General features: G+C 48.1%; 1 protein-coding gene across 27 annotated transcripts in view; it reads right to left on the bottom strand.

Moving 5' to 3' along the window:
• Positions 1–22,973, bottom strand: part of CD44 (CD44 molecule (Indian blood group)) — an 89,412-nt gene extending 66,439 nt beyond the window's left edge. For all 27 annotated transcript variants that reach the window (XM_027979619.3, XM_027979621.3, XM_042233348.2 and 24 more), the window contains exon 1: positions 22,781–22,973. In XM_027979619.3, the coding sequence (XP_027835420.2) occupies positions 22,781–22,847 (67 nt within the window). In that variant the 5' untranslated portion in view covers positions 22,848–22,973. The remainder of the gene's footprint in view (positions 1–22,780) is intronic.
• Between the last annotated feature and the right edge of the window lie 2,050 nt (positions 22,974–25,023).

Raw genomic sequence — 25,023 nt, 5'->3', positions numbered from 1 at the left:
TAAACTGGCCAGCCATTCACTGTATCACCAGTAACAGCCACTCAAGACTCCCAGTTAGGAGTCAGGAGCCTAACTATTCAGATACACAGGCCCCCCCTCTATACAATACGTGCAATTGACTGACAGGAAGGAAAGAAAGAAGGAAGAGGGAAAAGCAGAAAGGAAGGGAGGAAGGAAGGAAGAAGTCATCAGACAGATGAATGGATAGATGGATAGACAGACACTACTTATAAAACACTATCCTTGGAAGAAGTCTGCCTCAAGTGATACTAACCCATAGAATCAAAATGGGTTCCATTAGGACCATTCCTTGTTCATCTTTATATCTGTGATGTCTGATTCATAGTATGGTGCCCAATAGATGTTTCTTTAGTTTTGTGGGAAATACATTAGAGTCCAGTGACCTGGGATCTGCAGTTTGACTTCTCACTAATAAGCCACCAGTACTCATCAGTAAGGCTTCAGTTTCTTTATCAGACCCAGGAAGAAGTTGACTTTGGTAGTCTCTAGGTCCTTTGGCCAACCCAACGCTCTGCCTTTAGAAGGACAGGTCTACGTTTCTTTTAAACTTGTTCTCTAAACCCGAGTGGCTCCCTCTTGCCTGCAGGGTTGTGGTATTTCCCTCTGGAATCAAGGCGGCGGTGGTGTGCGTCAAGCAGGCTGGAGCGGCCAACAAAAAGAAATAATAGACGAAACAAGAGTGTTACCAGCATCCTGCTCTCCGATTACACCAACTAAACGCCTTCCAGCCCACAGAGACTAGTAGAACCTGCCCCATCGAAGTCGGCGGGAGAGAATGGTTTCAATTAAGAGCTGCACAGCAGGATCGCAGATTCCCTTAGAGAGACTACTCCTAAATTATTACAAACAGCCCCAGTGCTCCCTGTAGCAAATTTCAGCATCGCGGGCCAACTCAGACCATTCTTTAGTTGTGAGACAATCCTCCAGTGAGGTGCTTTCGAGCAGATCCCACCTGCACCCCTGGAAGTCGAGACGCCACTCTTGATTGACTCCCTGATCTCTGGTGGTCTCGCAGGTCCCGCTGCCAGTACAGAGAGCAAAGAGGGAGGTTCGCTCCACCTGTTTTCCCAAAGATGACTCTCAGTAGTACTAAACTGTTTCAAGACCATTCATTTTCAAGGAGCCAGAAAAACCCAGATTCTCAGGAAAAGGAGACGCCTTGAAGCTTTAAGGCCTCCAGTTCCGGAGATGGGGAGGATAGGATGGGTCCCATAAGACTGAGTGGGAACGTTGGTGTGGTATTAGAGGGAGAGGATTGAATTTCAGCCCCACCACATGAGAGCAGAGCCTTCTTGGGCAAGTTACTTCATCTTTATGAGTCTCAGTTTCTCAGCCTATAAAATTGGCTCTGAGGAAATGCAGTCATTCATTTACTGAATGGATATTTGCTGCAAACCTCAAAGAGAGGTTTATGGCAGTTAGATAATAAACTCACGGGAAAGCATCAGCGTTGAGTTTGGTTCATAACAAGTGTTCAGTAAATGTCAATCTTTTTCCTTCTCCCACAGGAAGATTAAAAAAAACATCTTGCATGACCAGCCCCAGCTCTCCCAGATATCAAGGGGACCCCTGGGTTCTGATTTATAACGTATTTACACTACAAGCAATTGTTTGTGTTTTGATAGTCTTGTTTCAGCCCAAACAGCAGTCTGCAACCACACTCTTAAGAAACTAAAAGCAAAATGAGAATGTGACACAAAGGCGAACACTCCTATCAAAAGATGCAAAGTTTTAGTCACTTCTGAGGTGCGGCGGGGAGGGGCCGGATCTTCCTTTCTTTAAAGGCGAACAGAACTAAGCAGTTAAAGGTAATTAAAGTATTTGGGGGAGATAAGAGGATTGAACATCCCAATATGATTGAAGGGTGGGCACTTCATGTGTTCAAAAGCTGGTCCCCCAGCCCCAACCCCTCCACAAGCAGGAAATTCCAAGCCTGGGCTTCTGGGGGAAGCAGTGGACCCTGAGGAACTTCAAAATTTCCAGAATGAAAAGGAAGCTACTGCATTAAATTGCCCCTAAGGGTCTTTCTATACTCTGAGACCAGGTAAAGGAGTGCTTCTCCCGAAGAGGGAGGGAAATACCATCTCCTCCTCCTCATGCCAACTGTCAGCACTGAAGGCAGGAAGAGGCAGATCCTGCTGAGACAAGCAGCCGTGGAGACTGCCTGTCATCAAGCAAGTAAAGACAGGCCTGGAGCGCGTCGGCCGACTCGCTTTCACCAGCTTCTGCAATAGCCAAGCTTCCCGGAACATCCCCGGCTACCGTGTCTGCCTGGCAACAGTTGTTCCAGTAAGCACGTGGGTGTCAGCACTTTGGTGTCCCCTTGCCACCAAATTAAATGAGATCTTATTGACTAACATTTTGCCCAGAAATGGAATGAACATCTTCCAAAGGCAGCTGGAAGCATTTCTCAAGTGCAGCAGGAACAAAGTTTGGGCTGAATGAGGAAGGGAGAGGTTCCGGGTCTAATACTACAGTGATGACACTGAGGATGCTTGCTCCTTGTCAGTTACTCCACACACAATCTGGTAGTCCTTACACAATCCTACACCTAGGTAGTATTACTCTGCCTTAAAGACAAGAAAACTGAGGTTCAGAGTGTTGTCAATTGCCACGTAATTGATGAGGGGCAGGACTCGAACCCACGCTTCCAGGTGGCTCAGCGGTCAAGATTCCGCCTGCTATACAGGAGCCACAGGAGATGCAGGCTTGATTCCTGGGTTGGGAAGATCCCCTGGAAGAGGGCACGGCAAGCCACTCCAGTATTCTCACCTGGAGAACCCCTTGGACAGAGGAACCTAGTGGGCTACAGTCCATAGGGTTGCAAAGAGTTGGACACGACTAACGCGACTCGGCACGCATGCAGGACTCAAACCCAGACTGAACTCCAGTATCCACAGTGCTTTCTGAGTGGGATACCAGACTCAGATCCCACTCATGAATCCCTGACCTCGGTGCTTAGCCCAGAGGCTGAGCTGACAGTCAGTCCTACGAACTACAAGGATGATGAGTAAGCATTCTCTAATGTATCCTTTAGAAGACAGAGAACCTGCCTTTGAGAGACTATTTTCTGATGGCCTATTTGAAGAGATGCCTGTTTCTAAATGTCTTCCAGAGAGTCTGGGAAGCTCATCTGGAGAAGAAACTGGATGAGTTTCCCAGAGGCTTTAACAATGTACACAATGCAGAACACAGAAGTAGATGTTGACTTTAGCTTTCCGGGCAACACAAATAACCGGAAGCTCAAACAGATAATAGGGTGCCTTTCCTCTACCCTGAGAAACAGTCTTTAAGGAAGGCTGGAGATTATCTGATGGTGTTTTTCTGTAAGGAAACAGAGCTGCCCCTCAAACAAGTTTCACAAGAGAGCCATGGGGAGCCCCACCCTCTGTCCCCAGTAAGAAGAATCTAGACTATCCAAGGCTTGCCTCCCCAAGCCTTCCTCCATCTCTTCTCTCCCTCAGCAGAACATGTTTCCTCCTTGTCTTTCACAGCCATCCTGAACATTGCACATATTCAGCCTTTGTTTGGTGCCTTTGCAGAAAACCATGGAAGAGACTATATCTAGGTGATGGTAGCCTAGAGGAATGGCAACTGGGCTGGTGTGCAGTCACAGAGGGAGGAGAAAAGATGTGGTCTGTTGGCTAACCCTCATTTGCTTTCTAAGGAAGTTTGTCTCTTACTCCAATAGATAAATAGATAGATGATACATACATGGATGGATAGGTACATAGACCAACAGATAGATACAGATGATAGACATATATGATAGATACATGGATGGATGAACAGACAGATACATAATAGCTACATGGATACATACATATGTGAAGTTGTTTTTTTAACTGAATTTGGACATCACAAACTGAATCTACCAGCGTAAGCCACAATCGCACAAATCCAACCAAACAGTAAAGTAGAAAACCAATTCCAGGTCTGTTCATTCAACAAGATTTTATCCAGTGCCCCCGTGGGCACTGTGCTAGGCACTGAGACCAGGGCACTGAACAAGGTCAGCAAGGTCATTGCCCCGACGCAGACTATGGTCCAAGGAAGAAGACACTCAACAAAACACCACCACAGCACATTAAATGTAGTATCAGAAGGGCAAGGTGCTGAACGCCTGCACTTTAAAGGGAAGCCTTTCCTCCCCAAGGCTTCTGCTGTCCCCAAGAGATGCCTCCCCGAGGCATTGTCATTTCAGCTGAGAACTGAAGGATAGACCGAGAACTAGCGGGCCAGGCTCAGCAGGCCTTGCAGTCAGGAAATTCACCCTCATAATAAAGCGTAAATCATTTCAGTTTGATAGAATCCATTTCCTCTCGCTCTTTCATCATTAGATTTTGAGAAGCAAGGCCCCCTTCCTGCGTCAGAAACCATCACATTCTTGAGGTCCACATTAAACATCCCCTGGGCTTCTCTTCCCTGGATTCAGTCCTTATAAATCCTTTAATGATACTTAAGTGATAAAAAGGAATGGAAAAATAATTTTTTAAATTCTGAGTTTCCCTCCATGCTGTTAGATTCATGAGCACACTGCATGGAGGCAGGACACTGACCCAGAAAACCCACCTGTCTCTCTTTGGACTAATCAAAATGTTAAGATGTTGAACCCTTGAGTTTTGGACTCAAAAAAACTATTAATATTTGGAAGGAGTTTTTCTGCTTATGAAAGAGCAATTATTCATACAAAATTCAATAGTTAATTTAGATTCCCTGAAGCAAGTCTGATCCATGGGGAGTCAACACAGGGTGGTTGCAGGAACATCAACTCTGAGGATGGAGAAGTTAAGATTCAAATCCTGAATCTGCATTAATTCTGTGATCCTGGGAAAGTCATTAAACGCCTCTCCTCTACAGGAGTGTAATAATGCTGACCGGGAAGCTGATGTGAGTGCTGGATTAGATAATGGAGCCGAACACACTTCACACACATTAAAACACTCCAGCAGTGTAGTTTTTGAAAAGGGAAGCCGGCCTTCTCCCTTGGGGGTCATCATCTCATAGTTTACAGGAAGAGACGCTCTTCCAAGGTCGCAGCAATTCTTTTTAAATGGATCACTACCGACTCATGGTCCTCAGCAAAGTGCAGCTCCAGCAGCGCTGAGATGAGCTGCAGTGATGAGTTTCTAATAATAAAGTGCTCAAGTGTGCAAAAGATGGACTATTTCTTGTAAATTATAACAGATTTAAGGTTATTCCCTGATATGCTTTTATTGGAGACAGAAAAAGATAAAGTTACAGCTATCATGATTGAGCATAAACCCAGACCATCCAAGCCTCCAACTGCAGTGTGTCCCCCATGTGAACTCTTGTCAGTGAGGTGTGTCTTCCTGGGAGAAGCATGAGGGTGTGACTTAGAAAACACAAGAACTTGCCTTTTTCCTTTTGCCTACACAGAATTGCAAATCAAACTCTACCAGCTGTGTGGACTCCCTTAGAGCCTTATTGATTATTTGGAGCCTTATTGATTATAAGCGACATTGTTACCAATGCAATAAAATCCTTCTAATTGAAAGTGCTTCGGGGAAGAGGACGCCACCAACTCCTAACTCATTTGGGTGGATCATGACTGGTCTAAGTTGAGCACTGTGATCAGAGTTCTCCTTGCCACTGATCGGGTTAGTGTGGGTTTCCAGGGGAATGGCACACCATTCTTCCAATAAGAAGTAAAGTGAAGTCGCTCAGTCATGTCCGACTCTTTGCGACCTCATGGACTGTAGCCCACCAGGCTCCTCCATCCATGGGATTTTCCAGGCAAGAGTACTGGAGTGGGGTGCCACTTCCTTCTCCAAGGGAAGTCAATTAAGGACTTCTGCAAAAGCCATCCTTCCATTTTTAAAGAAGAGATATTTATGAATAAGTATTCCCTCTTCTGGTGGTAGACACTGCTTTTTGTTTTGTTTTTCCATAGGATGCCTGGAACTGTGAGAGTCAATTTGGGACCATGAAGGAGGCTAAACCGTAGGAAGACACTATGAGGGGCAGAGTGGAAAGCTTGAAGAAAACTGGATCTTTGATAACGTCATTGCTTCTGGAATCATCCTGTTTCCATGCTTCTTGCTGTGCTAGATAACAATTTATGAGGGTTGATGATTCTGTTCCTTACTGTGATACCAGCTGACATGCACTGATGTGGGTACACCAAGAACTACGTGACAGATAGCAGTCGCATGGGACTGACACACCATGGGCTGATGCATGCATGGGCTGTGGCTTTTGTTCAGTCATGATAGCTATAACTCCACCCTTATCTCTTCAACCCAAGAAAGCACATCTGAACAAAAGGAAAAGGATGCCATCATCATCACTGGGAGGGACAATAGCCTGAATCTGTTCTTGTTCAGAAGACACAGTTGTTTATAACTGACCATCTGGATGGCTGGTGCCTATACTCTGCTAATTGATAAATACTATTAGCATCGTGCACGTGTGTGTGTGTGCACATGTCTGACTCTTTGCGACCCCATGGACTGTAGCCCTCCAGACTCTGCTGTCTATGGAATTTTCCAGGCAAGAATACTGGAATGGGTTGCAATTTCTTACTCCAGGGGATCTTCCTCACCTACGGATTGAACCTGCATCTCCTGAATTGTCAAGCGGATCATTTATCACTGTGCCACCTGGGAAGCCCAGCCTGTGCTTTTACCTGAAAGCATTCTAAGTGATGCTTTGTGGGGGCTGGGGGGGGATTGTTTTTGTTTTTTCCTTACCACATCTATGTCACCCTCTTGATAAAGTCCACTCTGGTCATCTCCAAGTATTTACCACCAACAAACAGATTTTTTAAAAGTGAGGCCTTTGTAGTCAGATAGTTGGACACCTGAATCCTAGGGCTCTTGCCTGCTCCTCCTGCCTGGACCCAGTCAATGCACCTGCCTGGCTGCTGGAAGTCATGCTACAAACCACCCCTCAGGGACACATCAATCAGACCCTGGCCTCAAACTCTTGCCACTGAAGTGTTCAAAATAAGACCAAGAAACTTCCAATAAAATGGACCAAATTTGACCCTAAACCAAAGCTTAATGTTCAAGATACCTATGTAAATTATGAATTTTTCTCCCATGGAAAAATGACACTTTTGCTTCCCAGAGTTTGGGTTCCTTCATTTCCCCAACATGTGCTTCTAAAAGTTTGAGTCAACTTGGAGGTTCTCATGGCTCTCTTCCCACCACTGCCTATTGCAGGGCAAATAGGACAAACCTATTGCTTTCAGAATTTTGAGGAATACAACCTTGATTTTTGGCCCTCTTATTCAGAGGACCCTATGTGAGGCAGCCAGAACAGGAGCTTCTGTGGCTAGAGTTGTGATGAGGAGCTCTGACCTCACCTACCAAAATGTCCCGTGGACTTGACTTGAGAGCTGGTGGGATTGAGGAGTCCAACAGGTAGCCCCAGCCCCCCAAATGGAGCTGCAGGGATCCTGCAAACACACTCACTGCTATTCATTGAGAAGTCTCTGATGCTCTAAATCAGGCGCAGTCTCCCTGTTACATGCTCTCACAAGCTCCTGTACTTCTCCTTCTGAGCTCTGACCACAAGTGTAATTAAACAAGGGTGTAATGAGTTGTTTACAGCGTCTTCCCAGCTCGAGCATAAGTCCCATCACAGCAGAAACTGTGCCTCTCTTGTTTAAGGTTGTATTCCTAGTGCCTGGCAGGAGTGCCTGGCATATATTGGTATTCAGTAAATGCATGCTGAGTCAACAAATGCACCGTTTGAAAGCCACTGACTGCTCAGAGAGGCTAGGTAAGAGCTAGGCCAGGTGATGCTGGGCCTTTTGGTTTCCAAAGGTTCACTGAATCATAAAGGACCAAAACGAACAGCAAGCATGCATGCACAAGGTACTACATAGGAAACCAGATCCGAGCACAGTGAGGCCCAGCAGAGTGTGAACACCTGCACTATTTCCCACTGAGTCACACACGCACACACAGAACCCAAGCCTGGGACTGTTTTCTCTTCCTCTCTGTCCCTCCAAATCTTCTGGCCCTGGTCAGCCATGTGTCCTCCTGTTTAGTGCCCTTTCCTATCATCTCAAAGGATGAAACGGAAAGGGTACTGGATGGAGGGGCAGAAACCAGAGTTTTGACTCTAACCGGTTGTGTGACCTTGGGTAAGTCATGTGCAGTCTTCGAGATGGCCTTCCCATAGTCATCCAAAAGAAATAGGTGGACTCTGTAATTTCCAGCGCCTTTCCCCATCCTGACATGCCATCATCATGGGCTTTGTGTCACCAGATCCTGAAAACTTCTCACTTAGGGCCTTTTCTCCTCTTTTCCGTCTCTGCATCCGTAATTCAGTCCTGCTATAGGACGCAGCTCAGCCTTGCACGCTCTAAACCCTAGCAAAGACTCTGAAAACCCTTCCTCATTTGCCTCCAGCGCTTTCATTGAGTCACCGCAGTAGGGGTATTGTGACACAACTTGGCAGGGCACCACCATCCCCTGCAGGCTGGCTGTGTCTGCCCGCCTCCGGAAACGGCAGGATCAAGAACTTGAGCACATACCAAGGGCCCCAGATAAGCGCTGCCCTGGAGAGGAGGGCAGCACGTAGGAGAGCATTCCGAAGACTACAATTTCAATGACTGGGGTCAACCAGCAACAGGAGACAGAGATAAAGGTGAAAATGACTTCAGGTAATAATAGAACCTTGTAGTTTCTACGTCACAAGTTTCTGCCTACCAGCACAAAACACTTTTACACCAGCAGGTAAAAGTGGAGAGGTGTAGGAGAGGCAGACGAATTATTACCCCCACGCCATTTCACAAAGTGTACTGAAACATTAGACAGATAAAGCCAGCAGCCCAGGGTCACACAATTAGGCTTTGACACGGTGGGAATTAGAGCAGTGTCCTAATCTCACCCAGGGGCTATTTCCAATAGACTCCTGATGGAGCCTTTTGTTAATCCCTTGGTTCTACTTTATCTTACCTACCCAGCCAGTGAGCTTGCTTTTTTCCCTTGGGGATGAACAGGGGGAAACTGGAGCCGCTCAGAGTGGGCTGACCAGCCAGAGTTCAGAATCCAGCCTTCTTGACTTGGATGCTCCAGCGGGGGCCAGCCTGTGGAATGTTGCTACTGTTTGTATCTGGGAGGCAAGGAAGAGCCCCCCATGGCAGCTGAGAATGCAGAGGCTCCAGGGCTGATAAAAGTTGTAATTAACATGCACATATAACTCTTTCATCTTCAAAGGCTTTAACTAACATGAGGTAGATATGCCTCCTATCATCCCCATGGCTGAGGAATCATTTTTCTCTTCTCAGTTTGCAGATGAAGTTGATGCGAGAAGCTATCCTTGGCCACGAGGTCTGGCCCTTGTTCAAACAGAGGAGATTCCTGGCTCCAAGCACCTTACTTCACTAGGGTTGATGGGAAAACAGAATGTGAATGAATTAGGAGAGAAGGCTCAGGGGACCAAACTCCTCTGGGAAAGAAGCTGCATTTATACCATTCTGGAAGGAGACTGAGTCTATGGTATGGCTATTTAACCAGATTAAGTGGGCTAAACTCCCAGCGTTACACACACTATCCGAAAGGTACACCAGAAAAGCCTACTGCTCTATTGTGGTGATGTCTCTGTGATACAGGAGGGTCAAATCCTCTATACTTTGCCCATAACAGACATCAATTGACCACAGCACTCTCTGTGGACTTCCCAGGTGGCACTAGTGGTAAAGAACCCACCTGTCAATGCAGGAGACATAAGAGACGTGGGTTCGATCTCTGTGCCGGCAAGGTAGAGTCTGCCTGCAATGCAGGAGACCCAGGTTCGATCCCTGGATCAGGAAGATCCCCTGGAGAAGGAAACGGCAACCCACTCCAGGATTCTTGCTGAGGTAATCCCATGGACAGAGGAGCCTGGCAGGCTACAGTCCATGGTGTCACAAGAGTCAGGCCCGACTTAGCGACTAAACCACCACCACCAATATTCTTGGCTGGAAAATTCCATGGAGAGAGGAGCCTGGTGGGCTACATCCATAAATTCCATGGTTAGAAGAGCCTGGCGGACTGCAGTCCATAGGGTTGCAGAGAGTCGGACATGACTGAAGCAACTTAGCACGCACGCATGCAATCTCTGTGGCTGAGCCAAGGTCTGGCTTCTTAGCACAGCCTCTCAGGCAGCCTTGAGTAGTCAATGGGAAACGATACAGGAGCTGAAATCTGTTTGCTATTGCTGCCCTGCTGTAGAGCCTGTTTGCGATTCTCTTAAATTGCCAGAAGTTGCCAGTTTTTATCTCAACCAATGTTGGAGCTGACCTTTTTCTGAACTCTGTCTAGCACTGTCTAAAGAGGGTGTCATGAGAACTTCTAAGTCTCTGGAATGGAATCTCATAGATGGTGCCACTTGATCACTTGGAATCTGTCCAACCTCATCCTTCACTGTTCTTCAACATGGTGTCCCTTAATTAAAGGGCATGGAGCCCCTTACTGACCCCAATCAAGTCATACTTATTTCCCCAACTTTTAAACTTTCAGTTCATTCTTTATGCTTCCCTAAGTCGCTCTCCTTTCTCTGTTCATCTTCTTACTCACGCTCAATTCATCCTCACATTTTACTGCTTCCATAAAACCATCCTACACAACTGCCACACAGAAATGTCTGCTCTCTTACCTACTTTCTTCACTTGGTTAATTCTTCTTTCACCAAACAGTAAATTCTCTGAGGACAGAAACTAGATCTACTTCCCTCACTTCTTTCCACAAAGACAATCACATAATAGTTTTTCGTGCATTTATTGAATCGGTGGGTTTATTCCCATTTTACACCCAGAGACACAGAAGCAACTAATAAAGGAAGAAGCTTGCCCACAGTCAGCCTGTAACTAAGATGGAAAAATGCCGAGCCTCCGCTGGCCACATGTGGTTCTCACTTCTCCTAGAAGGCAGTGTCTGGGGGATTGCCTGGAGATACAGATGACTGGACCGTACCCAGCAGTTACCGACGGCAATGCCAGTGACAGAAGAACTGAATCCATCCACAAGTATTTCAACTTCTGGTCAGTGGATTCTAGATGGATATGAAACAGGGCACACCCAGGATGCACTCTGATCTGACAAGGGCTTTCAGTGACCAATGGAAGAGCAGAAGCCCAACAGAGCATTTAGTCTCTCACTTACCACCTTGAAGTAAAGGGTTAGTCGCTCAGTCCTGTCTGACTCTGAGACCCCATAGACTGTAGCCTGCCAGGCTCCTCCGTCCATGGAATTCTCCTTGGGCTGCCAATTCCTTCTCTAGGGGATCTTCCCGACCCAGAGATCAAACCCAGGTCTTCTGCACTGCAGGCAGATTCTTTACCACCTAAGACACCAGGAAAACCCAACATATCACCTGGACAAACTCCTAAGTAATGTAGTCATTCTAATTTCCTTCCCCACTTCCTGCCCTCACTGAGCAGGAAGAGTTTCTCTGGTTCCACAGAAAATAAATAAATATCTTAGTAGGAGTCTGGAAGTTTCTCCATAGAAGAAGCAACTCACCATCTCAAAAGACTACCTGTGCCACCTTGATATACATATATTTCTTTGTTTTGTTTTCAGATTCCCATGGCAATCCTAGTTCTTTTCCCTAGGATGCTACAGCTCATCCTCTAAGCACTGCTTTGGCTGAATACTGTGGTTCATTTTGCATTTTACATGTTACAGGGATCCCTTGAGAAAAGCTGAGAAATCCAATGTGTCCATGGAGCATTGAGAGTGAAGAATCTCTCTTCTTCAGGGGTTGACTCCTCTAGCCTCTTGAAGCAATGTTTGTTCAAAGAATATTGCATCTGGAAGTGAAGTGAAAGTCGCTCAGTTGTGTCCGATTCTTTGAGACCCCATGGACTATACAGCCCATGGAATGCTCCAGGCCAGAATACTGGAGTAGGTAGCTGTTCCATTCTCCAGGGAATCTTCCCAACCCAGGAATTGAACCCAGGTCTCCTGCATTGCAGGCAGGTTCCTTACCAGCTGAGCCGCAAGGGAAGCCCTATCGCATTTGGATCCTGTGGCTAATCCCAGGACTGACTTTGGGCAGTTTTAGCTGTGGGGCTGACACCTGTTGCTAACTTCTCTGGCTTAGACTTCATCTGCTCACCCGCAAGGGGTCAGAAGGATCTGGAAGAGTCCTCTGAGCAGAGAACCTTGGCCCAGGAGTCCATCCGGCCAGTTGGCGTTTAGATTATAACTCGGTCTGCATGCTTGTTGTTTCTGATATGGATTAATAATTCGCTTCTGATATTTAATACAAACCAGACATCACTTTTGTGTGTTGGGGGGCAGTTGTGGAGGGGGTGGGAAGGGTCTGCACCACAGTGTGTTTTTCCTTGCATTAACTTTTATGAGGCTTAGGTGTTCATGGGCCTGCAGAATGGTGGGTTTACAGAATGTGAGGCTGGGAAAGGACTGCACAGATCAACTAGAATCCTGCTGTCTCATCTGACACATGGGAAATTGGAGGCAAATTGGTGTAAAATGATTGGCTCTGCATCACACAGTCAATCAGTTACAGAGAGGCGCTGAAGAATTATAGTCATTTCCAAACTCGAGGCGCCTTCTGTGTGCTAGACCCGAGCTCCAGACACTACGTGCTGAGCACTGTTCTAGATGCTTAATGTGTGCAGCCCCTGGGGCTCACGCTGCTCTCGTGGGGCCGGGAGGAGAATCAGCCTGTTTCACAGCCCTTCCTCCTTCCACACAGCCCTCCTCCAAAGTCAACCTTCTCATTCCCATCCCACCACACGGAACAGCTGATTCGGTACAGAAGGTCTTTAAATCATTGAAAGAAAGAACTCCTCCCTTTTTTCCTTTTTACATAGTGACCAAAAAGCCCACCTCTTTTCTCTGAGTGTCACTGGAACATGATCTTGAGGCTTAAGTTCTGTGTACATGAAGTCAGATTTGGCAGGGCTGGGGCTGAGAGGCAGACAGACCTCTAGGAAATTAAGATCCTTGGTCTACTGGACAAAACTCAGTGAGTTCTAAACTTCTCCTGCCTTGCCTGATATGTCAAACTCGAAGAAAGACACACTCAAATTAGAGAGAATGCAGAGTAAAGTGATGTCAAGGAGATGTGAGGATCAGTATAGGAAGCATGAGAGAGAAAAAAAAAACAAACAGGTTTCTATAGATCAGAAAGATTTAAAAAGATGAAAAAACCTTAGCCAGAACCTATGAAAATCACAAAAAATAAATGATAAAGATGGCTTTGCTAGCCAATCTAGAACTTTCATTCATTCAGTCCAACATTTATTGAACATCTACTATAATTGAGAAACTGACAGATGGGAACCTCAAGGATACAAAATTGTACGTAATGTACATAAAACATAAGCTTTTCCCTAAGGAGCTTATAGACTCACCGGTGAAAGAGAACAGAGACCATAATATAGCTCAGCAGCAGCCTTTGAATTTTTTAGATAGAAATGCGCTCGTGGGCTTTTCATGAATCATCAAAGAGAAACAACTAGTAGACAAAAGGGCAAAGCAAAAGTCACTTGAGGAAGTCTAGAGCAAAGGTCTCCAAGCCCCGGGCCATGGACCAGTTTCGATCTGCAGCCTGTTAGGAACCGGGCTGCACAGCAGGAGGTGAGCAGTGGGTGAAGCTAAAACCATCTCCCCGCCCTGTCCATGGAAAAAATGCTGCCCATAAGACTGGCTCCTGGTGCCAAAAAGGTTGGGGACTGCTGGTCTAGAGGGATGAGTCTGACCTCTAAGGTTGGCCTTGGGAAGATAACTAGTTCCATCACAGAGAATCCACTACAAAGCTGAAGTTCTGGGCAGGAGATTTCTATGGCAGTATTACTTGTCTCTCCAAACTCTGCTTTATGTCTATGTGACCAGCTTTCTTGTGGGCACCTATACCCTTGTCCTCCCCTTGTAGGGAAGTGTGGCCCTGAAACTCACTGGTGGCTGAGGGGCTGACTCAGTGATGTCAGCTGGTCTGCTATAGACTATAAGATGACGCTCAGCTCTGTTGGAATCTGCTTCATGAACTGGACACATGCAACAATGGCAACATTTGTAACTGGCATACAGTATTTACACCATTTGATACTTTTGGAGACGGGGGCCTGGCTAGAAATGATCTTCTAAGCCAGAGGCAAGAGACCAGGTCTGAGCTGCATGGAATTGTTCCTTTCTCCCTGGCATCTCAGGTTCCATAATGGTGAACACTTGTGAAGAGGCCTTATCATCCCCACTCTAATATCTTGGTGGGTTTTCTCTGAGAGAGGAAGTAGATGATGCTGCCTAGATCCACTACTGATGTGTGGTTTCTTCTCGAAGGCACTGCAGACTTGCTCAAGTGCAAAAAGATGTACTGAAATTGAAACAAATGGGGTTCTGTGATGAGTCGCTGCTCCCAGGCCAAAGGCCCAGCTGCCTACCTGCAGGCTGAGTTGGAGGTCTCCAGGGGCCTTAGCTTCCTCCCTTCCGGGAGAGCACCCAGAAGAAATGCTACCTGCCCTCTCCCGTGCAAAGGCTACCTGCTGGGCCAAACAGCAGCCAAGTCACAGGTTTGCACTGGAGCTGGGAAGAAGGGCAGAAGTAAATGTCTAGTTTTGGCCCGATTTCATGTGCCCATGGCCTGCTGCCCGACACTCTTTGCTTTCAGAGTCTATCCTTCTGTCTCCAGTTCTAGCTGGTAGAGAGAAGGGCCTGGCACTAAGGACCCTTAAGCTGAGGGCAAATATTTTCACTGCTGCTCAGTTAGCTCCTCTCCCAACTTTATCCTGTCGTGAGCCAAGGTCCTAGACAATGGAGCAGCGTCGTTCATCCCCCATCCAGGGGACAAGTATGAAGTGATACTGAACAAATGACTCGGTTCACCGCCCCCCGAATCCTACTCCTTCCTCAATTCCCCCCACTCCGCATCCCGTATGGGCAGACCTTCTATCCAGGAACTGGAATGAATGAGCCGTATAGAGTAGGAATGGGAAGACGTTTCCATGACAACTTCTTTCTCCTTCATATTTGCAGCTCCAGCCCCCTCCTATGACATCATGCACATAAACGGAGAGCAAATCCAGCTCTGTGGATGTCATGATCCTGCCCAGCAGTGTACTAGCAGGTATGAAGACAACCAGTAAGCATACTAGCAGGTATCGCTGTTTGAGTTTCTGGACACCCTGATGTCTTGATGTCTAAGGAAGGCAGAGCAACGCAGTCAGCAAGGACGTGAGCCCTGTAGCTAGACCACCTGGACTGGAAATCCAGCTCTCCTGCTTACCAGCTCTGTGGCCTTGGGCAAGTGACTCAAATTCTTTATGCCTCTGTTTTCTCATATGTAAAAGAGGGATAATATGAGCACGCCTTCCTAAGGTTAGTGCATGGATTAAACACGTTAGTAGAGGGAACAGGATGATGTTTGCTATTATTACCAACAATAGTGACAGTATTTCCAATGTATACAACTGACTGCAAAGAAACAAACAAAATGTACAAGAGCTCTAACTCTCCAGAAAGGTTGAGGGTTAGAAAGATAAACTTTCAAGTACAGCTCAAGGAGATTCACCATGACACCATGGCAAAGTCTCAGAATTACTGGTCTCTGTGAGTTCTCTCTCTCCCTAGAATTTTGCACTTAACATTCACTCTCAAAAGCTGAAGACTCAGGAAAGATTTTGGGGACCTGGGTTTTGCAAATCACCTCCTTGGTGACTCAGCCCCTCCCCACCCTCCTGGGACCTATCTGCCCACACTTGCTCTTAGGAGAGACTTTTGCCTCAAGAGGACACACCCAGGCAGCCGATGCACCTCCAAACTCAGGGATATCTGGGTTTGTGAGGTTCTGGACCCCCCTGACACTCACCCCTCATCCTGCCCCCAAGTTTCACGGGGGGATGAGCCATGGGTAGGCAGCACCTGCCCCATTTGTGGTCAGCGTCACATGTGGCAAGCTCCGTGGAGACAAAGCACCGTCGGCCTCCATGTCAGGTGTCAGGCTTTGCTGAAGACCTGTAGTCTGAGACCCACAGAGAAGGCAAGGATCTTCTGGGAAGTACTTCCACTTCTCTGCCAGCTGCTAACACCTTCCAGAAATTGGAGGAGTTGGAAGGGAGAGTGTGGGTCTCTCACCCAAGAAGTCCAACATCAGATTAGCATCTCCAAAATAAGCCAGAGTTCCAAGCGGGCCACTGCCCAGGAGTGTTTTATTTTGAGGTTTCAGTGTGGGACTGGGTGTCATCATCCGGCCTAACTCCCACTCCCTTCTTGGCCCAAGAAGTGAGTCATCCTGTCCTTAGACAGACGTCCCCAGTCACGGCAAGCAGCCACCAAAGCCACAAACAGATGGGTGATCTCCCTACTTGGGCAGACCAAAAACGAGTCCTGTGGTGGGCCGCTGTCCAGCCAAGCGCTCATCTCAGCCTTGTCCTGGAGGCAGTCCTCACCACTGCTATCATGTACAAATAAAGGCCTCTGCATCTTATGTAGACTATGGAGCACATTTTCATATACCTGGATGTAATAATTTCTATATTCTAAATGTTCATTTCAGTTCAACAGTAACAGATAACAAATATGGGCCAGGACTGGGTTCTGAGACTACAAAAATGAATGCGATTCCATCCCTGATGTCAGGGGGCCCCCCGACAACACTGCAGAAGAGAGACAAAAGAAGATCTATCTGGTCTGGGGTTTTCCGCCAATGAGAAGTGTGAAAGTCATGAGCACCTCTTGGCCCCAGAAGATAAATATGCTTATTGATCTTAATTTCCCTGTGCAGTTTTTAGGCTAATTAACTGGGGACCTATGGGGACCAGATATCTCCTCGTCAGATACGAGGTTGGCCACCATTCAGTGATGCCAGGGATTCTCAGCTGGGGGTGACTTTATCACCACCCCCTTTTGGCCATGTCTGGAGGCTATATAGGCCGTCACACCTGGCCAGGGGGCGGGGCGGGGGGCAGTGGCAGGCGTGCACTTTCAGAATCTAGAGTAAGAATAAACCAGAGATGCACCATCAGCTGTTATCCAGGAAACCCTCCACTCGACCACAAGCTGCTTGAGAGCGAGGACTGTGCCCTGTTGACCGTGAGCTCCCAAGACTGCTTGGTGCACAAATGGGCAGCAAGTGCGTGAGCTTTTGCTGATATATTGTCCAGTTAATGAACTTGCTCAAGAGTGGGTAAATGAACGGCAGGGAAACAGAAATGCACACGGCCTGAGCTCATTCCCGCTTCTTCAGATGCTCAAGTCTTCTCTTGTGCACATGGCCCCCTCTTCCTCCCCATCACTGAGTCCCTAGCCCTCCTGGCTGTGCCTCAGCTCAGCAAGGCTGTTGGTCCTGTGGTCCTAGTTGGCCAGGCTGTCACTCCTTGGTACGGTGTTTCCCATGTAGAGCCTTAAGGTTCTTGGATAGAGTCCCACTCTCTCACATTTAATTCCCCTGTGAGACCCAGTACAGTGTGGGACCCACAGAAGACACCTTATACAAACTTAACGACTGACCAGCAATACCACGTTATGGGTAGACAAACACATGCGTTCAGTTACTTACATGCCTATGGACACACCCACCATGCATATGTCCATACCTAGCAAGCAAAAACCCAGTATGTCATTTTTCTTGGGGCTTCACATATTGGGATGATCAAGAGAGAGAGAGAGCAGAGGGGCACAAATGTTCCTCTCCAAAGTATAAATTTTCTGAACCAGATAGTAATTTAATTGGATAGTAATTTAATTAGGCTGAATAATGAGCTGTAGAGATGTGATTTTCACTTATGCAAAAATCCATGCAAGTGTCTGACTTCTAATCACACAAAGTCATGCACTTATTCGTAGAAAAACTCTATATTAAGTCAAAACTATACATTGGACTTCAACTGGTAAAATATACGCATGTTTGAAATCCTGACCCTCCTGTAAGATCCAGAGTTCTCAACCGCCGTGTCCATGCCAAACCAGATCCCACAACCACACACTTTAGAAAACACTCTGGCAGATCGGGCTGTCTTCCCAAATCCTTGCTGGGCAGCTTCGAGGGAGCACACTTTTTAAGAAAAATATTAACTTGCTAAGGGATTAAGAGTGGCGTTCCAACTTAAGGTTGAAGGCATTAGCCTCCCCTGGCGAGTCTAGAGAACACTGGTGTGTTTCCCATTGAAGCAAAGACACAAAGGAAATTGAGTCATCAGCATCTGGCTGTGCAACCCCTCAGACATTCTCTCTGAAGCAGAAAAGATCCCCTTTGAGAACTCCACTCGGTCTGGCGGGATTTGCCACCTGCTTCAGTTCATTCTTTCACAAGACCCACTTCCCTTTCAGTCTCTTGGTGGAGTCAACTAAAAAGAGGTGCAGGGGAAATACAAGGGTAGCCTGTAACTCAGCCCCCATCCCAGCCAGGATGGGTGGCCGGGGGAGGCCCACTTCCCTCTCACAACCTCCTCTTCATCAGGGACTCCCCACCTGGAACCGTCTGACACTCAAGGCCAAACTGAAATCTCACTTGAGTGGTCACGTGTCACATCGCACCCCACACTGACATTCCGTTCAAGATCCCTGCCTTTTCAAGAAACCGTATCAGCCCATCGCCCGGGTTCTCGACACTCCTCCTCACTGGGGCACACACAACCTGCTAAACGCTGAGGGTTTCCACTGACCATGTAACAAGGGGGCTTCCTGGGTCATCGCACCTAGAATGTCTGCAGGGTCAGAGCCTCTGCAAGGACCCCCCCCTTTTTTTTTTCCGTTTCCAGGCAGAAAGCCTTGCCCTGACTTGTCTCTTAGACAAGCAACAGCCTCTCCCTTTTTTCCAAGCCTGCAAATGAGAGCATGTCTGGAAGGGCAGCTGGACTCTGATAAGGGAATTGACTTATTTTAGTAACAAATAGCTAGGTTGGCATCTCTCGACAGCTGTGGCCAGGACTGGAGAGAGACAGGCCAGGGCAGAGCAGGGCAGCCAAGAGTTCTCAGCCTGCCAGGGAAGAGGAAAGCCACTCATCCCAGGCTTCACTTTTGCTGGCCTCACACAATTTCCAGAGTCCTCCAGAGGCAAATAATGAATCAAAGCAACACAGGCACTGGAGTCTTAACACAGAGGATGTGAGACAACAGAGGACCCCAACTCCATCACTCATACTAGCTGTGTGTCCTCGGGCAAGTCATTCCATCTCCCTGAGCCTCTCAACTTCTTTATCTGGAAAATGGAATGAAAAGATTGCTAAACACACACAGGGCTGTTGTGAAGCTTATATAGGATAACCTGTTCAAAGCCCATGGCTGAATGCCTCGTATGAAGCTGTGTGCATGCGTGCTCAGTTGCGTCCGACTCTTTGTGACCCCATGAACTGTGAAGCCCTCCAGGCTCCTCCATCCATGGGATTTTCCAGGCAGAAATACTGGAGTGGGTTGCCATTTCCTCCTCCAGGGGATCTTTCTGAGCCAGGGATTGAACCCACATCTGCTGGGTCTCCTGCCTTGCTGGCAGATTCTTTACCACTGAGCCACCAGGGTCAGCGCTCGGTAAATGGTATTGCCTGCAGATTTAGGACCCTACTTCATAGAGGAACCGAGTGTCAGGCTTTTAAAGCTGGAATGCTGCTAACTGAGAGGGATTCAGCAACACCCCAGGAGGCTCTGGACAGTACAGAGGCTCTACCCCAAGCAGCCACTTTGCTTGATAAGAAGAAAGTTATCATCTTTATTCTTAGGTTAAACTCAAACTGGGTATACTGTGGAGGAAAATATAAAATTGTATCGAGTGTTTAAGACAGCAACTAAAGGTGTGAAACAAACGTTGCTACCTCTGTAGACCACACATTCCCCACCCACTGTAAGCAGTGGGCTCAGTCCTGGAGGATTAAGGTATTTCAGAGCCCTGAGGTTTGGAAAGCGTCCTGTGCTAACACTCGGCCTGAGAGACAGGGGAAGTCACCTTTCTCTCTTTGGGGACCTGTTTCCTCCTTGGGAAAAAGAAAGGGTTTTTCTAAATGATTCTTGGAGTCCCCATCTCTGAATCTACAATAGTGAGTCAAGAAATATTTCTTGAATGAGTGGAAAGGGATCTGTCATAAACTAAGAATTTCACACTGCCCTGCAGCCTCTCCAAATTGCGTGGGCCAAACTGGAAAAAGAACGGAAACTTTTTCTACTGGCTGCAAAACTCAAACACACCTACTTGGCACTGTGCCTTTGTAGGAAGGAAGATGGCCATTGTGTATCTGGGGAACAACTGAATTAACTGATGCTAACCAACCTCAGCGGGAATGGAGGTTGGCTTCGTTGCTGCTTCTCCTGGGAAAACACAGCCAAAAGTCTAACTCCCAGAAAGAGGGGTCTCTAAGGCTCAGAGGGATCAGAAGGGTGCCAGCCACCCCCAAAGCCCCAGAGCTCTTAGCTGCACCCCTCTTTCTAAACACCAGGGGCACAATTCTCTAGCAAGGACCTCTCACCCACAGAGGACAGGAGGCAGGCAGGTATAGAGGGCTCACTTCACTGCTCTTTATCCAGGGTTACTTTCGTCCTTCCACGTGTGAAATGTAGTTCAACAGATCTGTTCTCCAACTTAGAGTTTGGGTCCAACGCTGCTTAATTGTATTTGGCTATGTCTCTACTTCTTGCTTTTCAGTATGAAGATCAGACCCTTTCTTCCTCCCCAAAGCCTTGCCACTTGCTGAAATGTCCACATTGTCCTCTGGAGCCCACCACCTTCGCTGGTGGGGCACCAGAAGAGTCTTCCCGCCTCCTCTTTGTCCTTCCTCTCTCTGCCAGCCCAGCCCGAGCCCACTGTTAACTCACATCTCCTTCCCAAGTCTCAGTTCCTTCCAAAGAGCTTAACAAGTGCATGAAAGCCTGGGCCCAGGCAGCTATCGCTACTGGCATTTTTTTGCGCTTCCTCCAAATGACGCTCCCCAAAGGGACCACGGAAACCCAGAGCAGGAGTAAGCCTGCCCATCTGGGGGGAAGGGAGGAACTTCAAGGGTCAGGACAGTGCCAAATATCAGGGGATGGGGCCCTTTAGAAGAATTTGCGCTACAGGATGGAAGGAGTCAGGAGTCGAAATCCTCAGAAGCAAAGCAGAAGATGCCCCAGGGAGGTAACATACAAATGGACTTCCTTATAGGCGAGAGAGAGAGAGAGAGAGAGAGAGAGAGAGAGAGAGAGACAGAGAGAGACAGAGAGAGACAGAGAGAGACACCAGCCTGGTTCCTCTTCCCTGAGGCCAGGCTCACAGCTCTCCCTGAAATCTTTCCCTGCTCTCTCCCATCCCAAGTCTCTCTGCCTTTCAAGAGATCCCTGGAGCTCCAGTTCCCCTTTGAAAGCCTCCTCTAAAGCCTCTGGTCCACCACCTCCTTCATAAAATCCTTTCTGAGTTTGTCCATATCACGCTGCTGTTTGTCCATATCATACATGCAGCTTAACCAGTGCTAACCAAGCAACAGGCAAAGAAGCTTGGTTCACAGAACCAGCAGTCTTCTGACTGTGTGAACACAGACAAGTCACTTAAGCTCTCTGAGCTTCGGTTTGCTGCCCTCCTGCAAAACGGGGCTAACGACAGGACACTTCTCAGTGGGCCATTGTTGAGGGTAAAACGAGATAACGCGTGTAAAGAATTTAGCACAGTGCCTGGCCCAGCCCAAATGTATAATAAATGGTGGCTGGTGCTGCCATTATGATTACTGTTAATTATTATTATTAATTATTACTTTTCTGATTCAGGAATCTAAATCCTAGACCCTCACTTATCCTCTCAGTCTAAAGTACCCCGGTAGGACTGTGTCTCTTACTTTCCTGGTACCCCCAGAGCTGGGTTTAATAAACACTTGCTGAGTAGAATTAACCATAGGTTGAGCTGTCTTAATGACCCAGCTGGCACTTCTTAAAAGAAAAATTAATTTTGCTAGCGATAAGCAAATCAGCCATGTAATTATCTGCACATATAAAGACAAAGAAAAGGAATGCTTGGAGTTCAGCCTTGCCAGAATACCTCACACGCAGCCACCCCCTCGACAGCCCCTGAGAAGAACGGACCCTGTGGGGATGGGATACAGGCGCCGGGATCCCTGATGCCACCCAGGAGCCTGCTTCTCTGTCCTGCTCCGAGGCTGCCAGGCACCCACTGGGAGCCACATGACTGTCTGGATTTCCCCTAACTGATTGGCAGCCTGCAGGAGGTTGCCAGGATGGAGCAGCTGGCCGAGTCACTGCCTATCCTACTCACACTCCCTGCCCCAGGCTGGCACCTCGTGGCGACCCAGAACCTTGCCACAGAGAAGGTTCAAGTTCCCACAAGCGTTAAGATTGTTCGTGACTGGAGCCAACTGTAAGAGCTTTGGAACCTAGGTGAAATGGGAGAGCCACAGGAACGCGGGACCCCATTCTGGGAAGCTTGTTGCCACCAACCCTCACAGAGGGCAACAGTGCCCACCTCTATGGCCACCTCGCTAGCACCCCTGTCCCTACCCCAGCCCCTGTCCCTGCCCTGCGCAGCCTGGCTTGAAGTGCCCTTGGGCACAGGAGTGTGTTAGTCCAGACAGGCTGCGCGCACCCAGGAGTACAGTTCCTTGTGCTCCACCGGCTCCAACCACCCCACCCCAAACCGCGCGCCAACAGCCTGCTGCCCAGCAAACTTTTCTGCGCCCTTTCTTTTTGCCGTTCCACAAAACGGTGCTTCCCAACGACAGGCTCTCCAAGAGCTTAGCGCAAATCCTCGCCCGGTCCTCCTTCGCCAAATCCCAGCCGCTCGCCGCCCACTTGACCCCGACCCCGCCAGGGCCAACGGAGCCCGCCCGGCTGGGTCCGGGCCACTCCCTCCCGTCCGGGCGGGCACTCACCGATCTGCGCCAGGCTCAGCTGCACGAGGCAGAGTCCCCAAGCTGCGCGCCACCAAAACGTGTCCATGGCGTCGGAGCGACCGACCGAGCGAGCGGAGTGGAGCCGGAGGGGCCGGGCGCTGGGCGGGGGCCGGCGAAGCACGGGGCAAGCAGGGCGCCCGAACCTGTCGGAGGCTGGGGTCCGGCTGGCAATGAGGGCGCCTCGGAAGTTGGGTGCAGTTTTTATTCGAGGGTTGAGAGTGACCTAAGAGGGAGGGAGCGAGGGAGGACACACCCAAGCGAGGGGGCTGTGACTAAGCAGCCCGCAGAAGTTTAAAGACGTACCAGCTCTCCTTAGCCCTGGCCCCTCCGCCCCCGCCCCGTTCTCCCCCGAGATAATAAAGCGGGGTGTCTGGGCGCGCACCCCGGAGGGCCGAGGGGGTCCCCGTGCACCCAGGACGCACCGACTTTTCTCTCCTGGCGGCTGGGAGCGCAGCCTCTGGACGCAGGAGGGAATAACTGAGTCCTGAAACCTCGCCCCTTTGGGTTCAGCCTCTGGCCTCTCCCCTCCGCGAAGTTTCTCTTTTGACTCAGGCTGGGGAACTCTTCTCTGTGGGTTTCACAGGCAGCTGGATATTCTGGGAGAGGGGCTGGGACCGTGGAAGTGTGGTTTTCCCCTGCGCATGGTCGGGAGCTTGCGATTCTTCCAGGGAAGGGAGGAAGAGCTCGTCGACCTTCCCTTGAAAGAGAAGGGAGTTCATTAACACGCTTCGGGTGGACTTTTGATTCTTAGCAGGACTGCTCAGGGAAAGCTAATGGTAGCCAGCCACGGGGCTGGTATTTGGCTCTACTGACCTGTACATCATCTTCCGGTCCCAGGCTGGCACCTGGTTCCGTCTATCCATTCCTCCTTGGCTTACTCACACTCTCACTCATCCTCCCAAACACCCACGGGTTCCTCTATCTACCCATTTTATCTTGTGTCTCTCCAGGGCTCACACATCTATTTACCCTCCTGTCCATCGGTATGCACTGACATGCACCCAGCCTCCTGTCCAGCCATTCTGTCTACCCATCCATCAACCACATCTTCTTCCAACCACCCTCCCATACAACTTCTCATCCATCTATTAATCTTTTCACATCTCTTTGTAAAGCCACATCCATCTATATACTATTCTCCCCTCCATCCATCCATACCCACATATCTGTTCATACATGTACTCACACATTATCTATCCATCCATCCATCCATCATCTACATATCCATTCATCATTTTACCCCTCCTCTCACCCACCCACACATCGATCCCTTCTTTCTTGGTCCCGTTTATATTCCTATCTACATGAATATTAATCCACTTTCTATCCTAATCTATTCTACTCAGCAAATCTCAGAAAAGGGAGGAGATTGTCATATTCCTCATTTTGAGTTTGAAAAAATCATACTTTGCACTATAATTCCATATCTATCTGTAACATTGTGATACAATATTTGAAAAGCAAGTGCAGCATTTATTGCTAACTTGGACTACTGAATCTGATACCAGAAACTGTGAAGAGACCCTGAAAGAGCCTTGCCAGCATTTTTAAAGCAAAGTAACCACTTTTTTATTTTGGAGAGCAATTGGAACATTTGATCAGATAAAAAGATTGAAGGAGGACAGCAAGATATGAGGCTAGGGGGTAAGCAGGGGCCAGTTTGTAAATTATACTAGGAAGTTTGAGCTTGATCCCTAAGAAACAGGAAGTCAATGAAAGTTTACTTTGCTGTTGCTGTTGTTGTACTAAAATACACCTAATAGAAAATTTAACATTTTAGCCATTAGGTAGCTTTTCATGCAGTCATGAAATTGTGCAGCCATCCCTACTGCTTTAGTTCAGGCTGCCATAACAAAGTACTATAGACTGGGTGGCTTAAATGACCGATTTATTTCTCACAGTTCTGGAAGCTGAGAAGTCCACGATCAGGGTGCCAGTATGGTCCGGTTCTGGTGAGAACACTCTTCTGGTTTGCAGAGAGTCATCTTCTCTGTCCTGTCCTGTCCTCACAAGAGGGAGAGAAGGGGATGGAGGGCGAGAGAGAGGACAAGCTCTCTTGTGTGCATCTGCTTATAAAGGCACTAATCCCATTCACGGGAGCTCCACTCACATGACCTAAACTACCTCTCAAAAGCCCCACCTCCTAATAGCCTCACACTGGAAGTTAAGATTTCAACATATGAACTTGCAGGGAGACAAACATTTAGAACAAATGCTATGTA

Source organism: Ovis aries, chromosome 15 (assembly GCF_016772045.2).
Source record: "Ovis aries strain OAR_USU_Benz2616 breed Rambouillet chromosome 15, ARS-UI_Ramb_v3.0, whole genome shotgun sequence".
NCBI lineage: Eukaryota > Metazoa > Chordata > Mammalia > Artiodactyla > Bovidae > Ovis > Ovis aries.
Note: the sequence above shows the minus strand (reverse complement) of the source record. Positions and strands in the feature narration are given on the sequence as shown.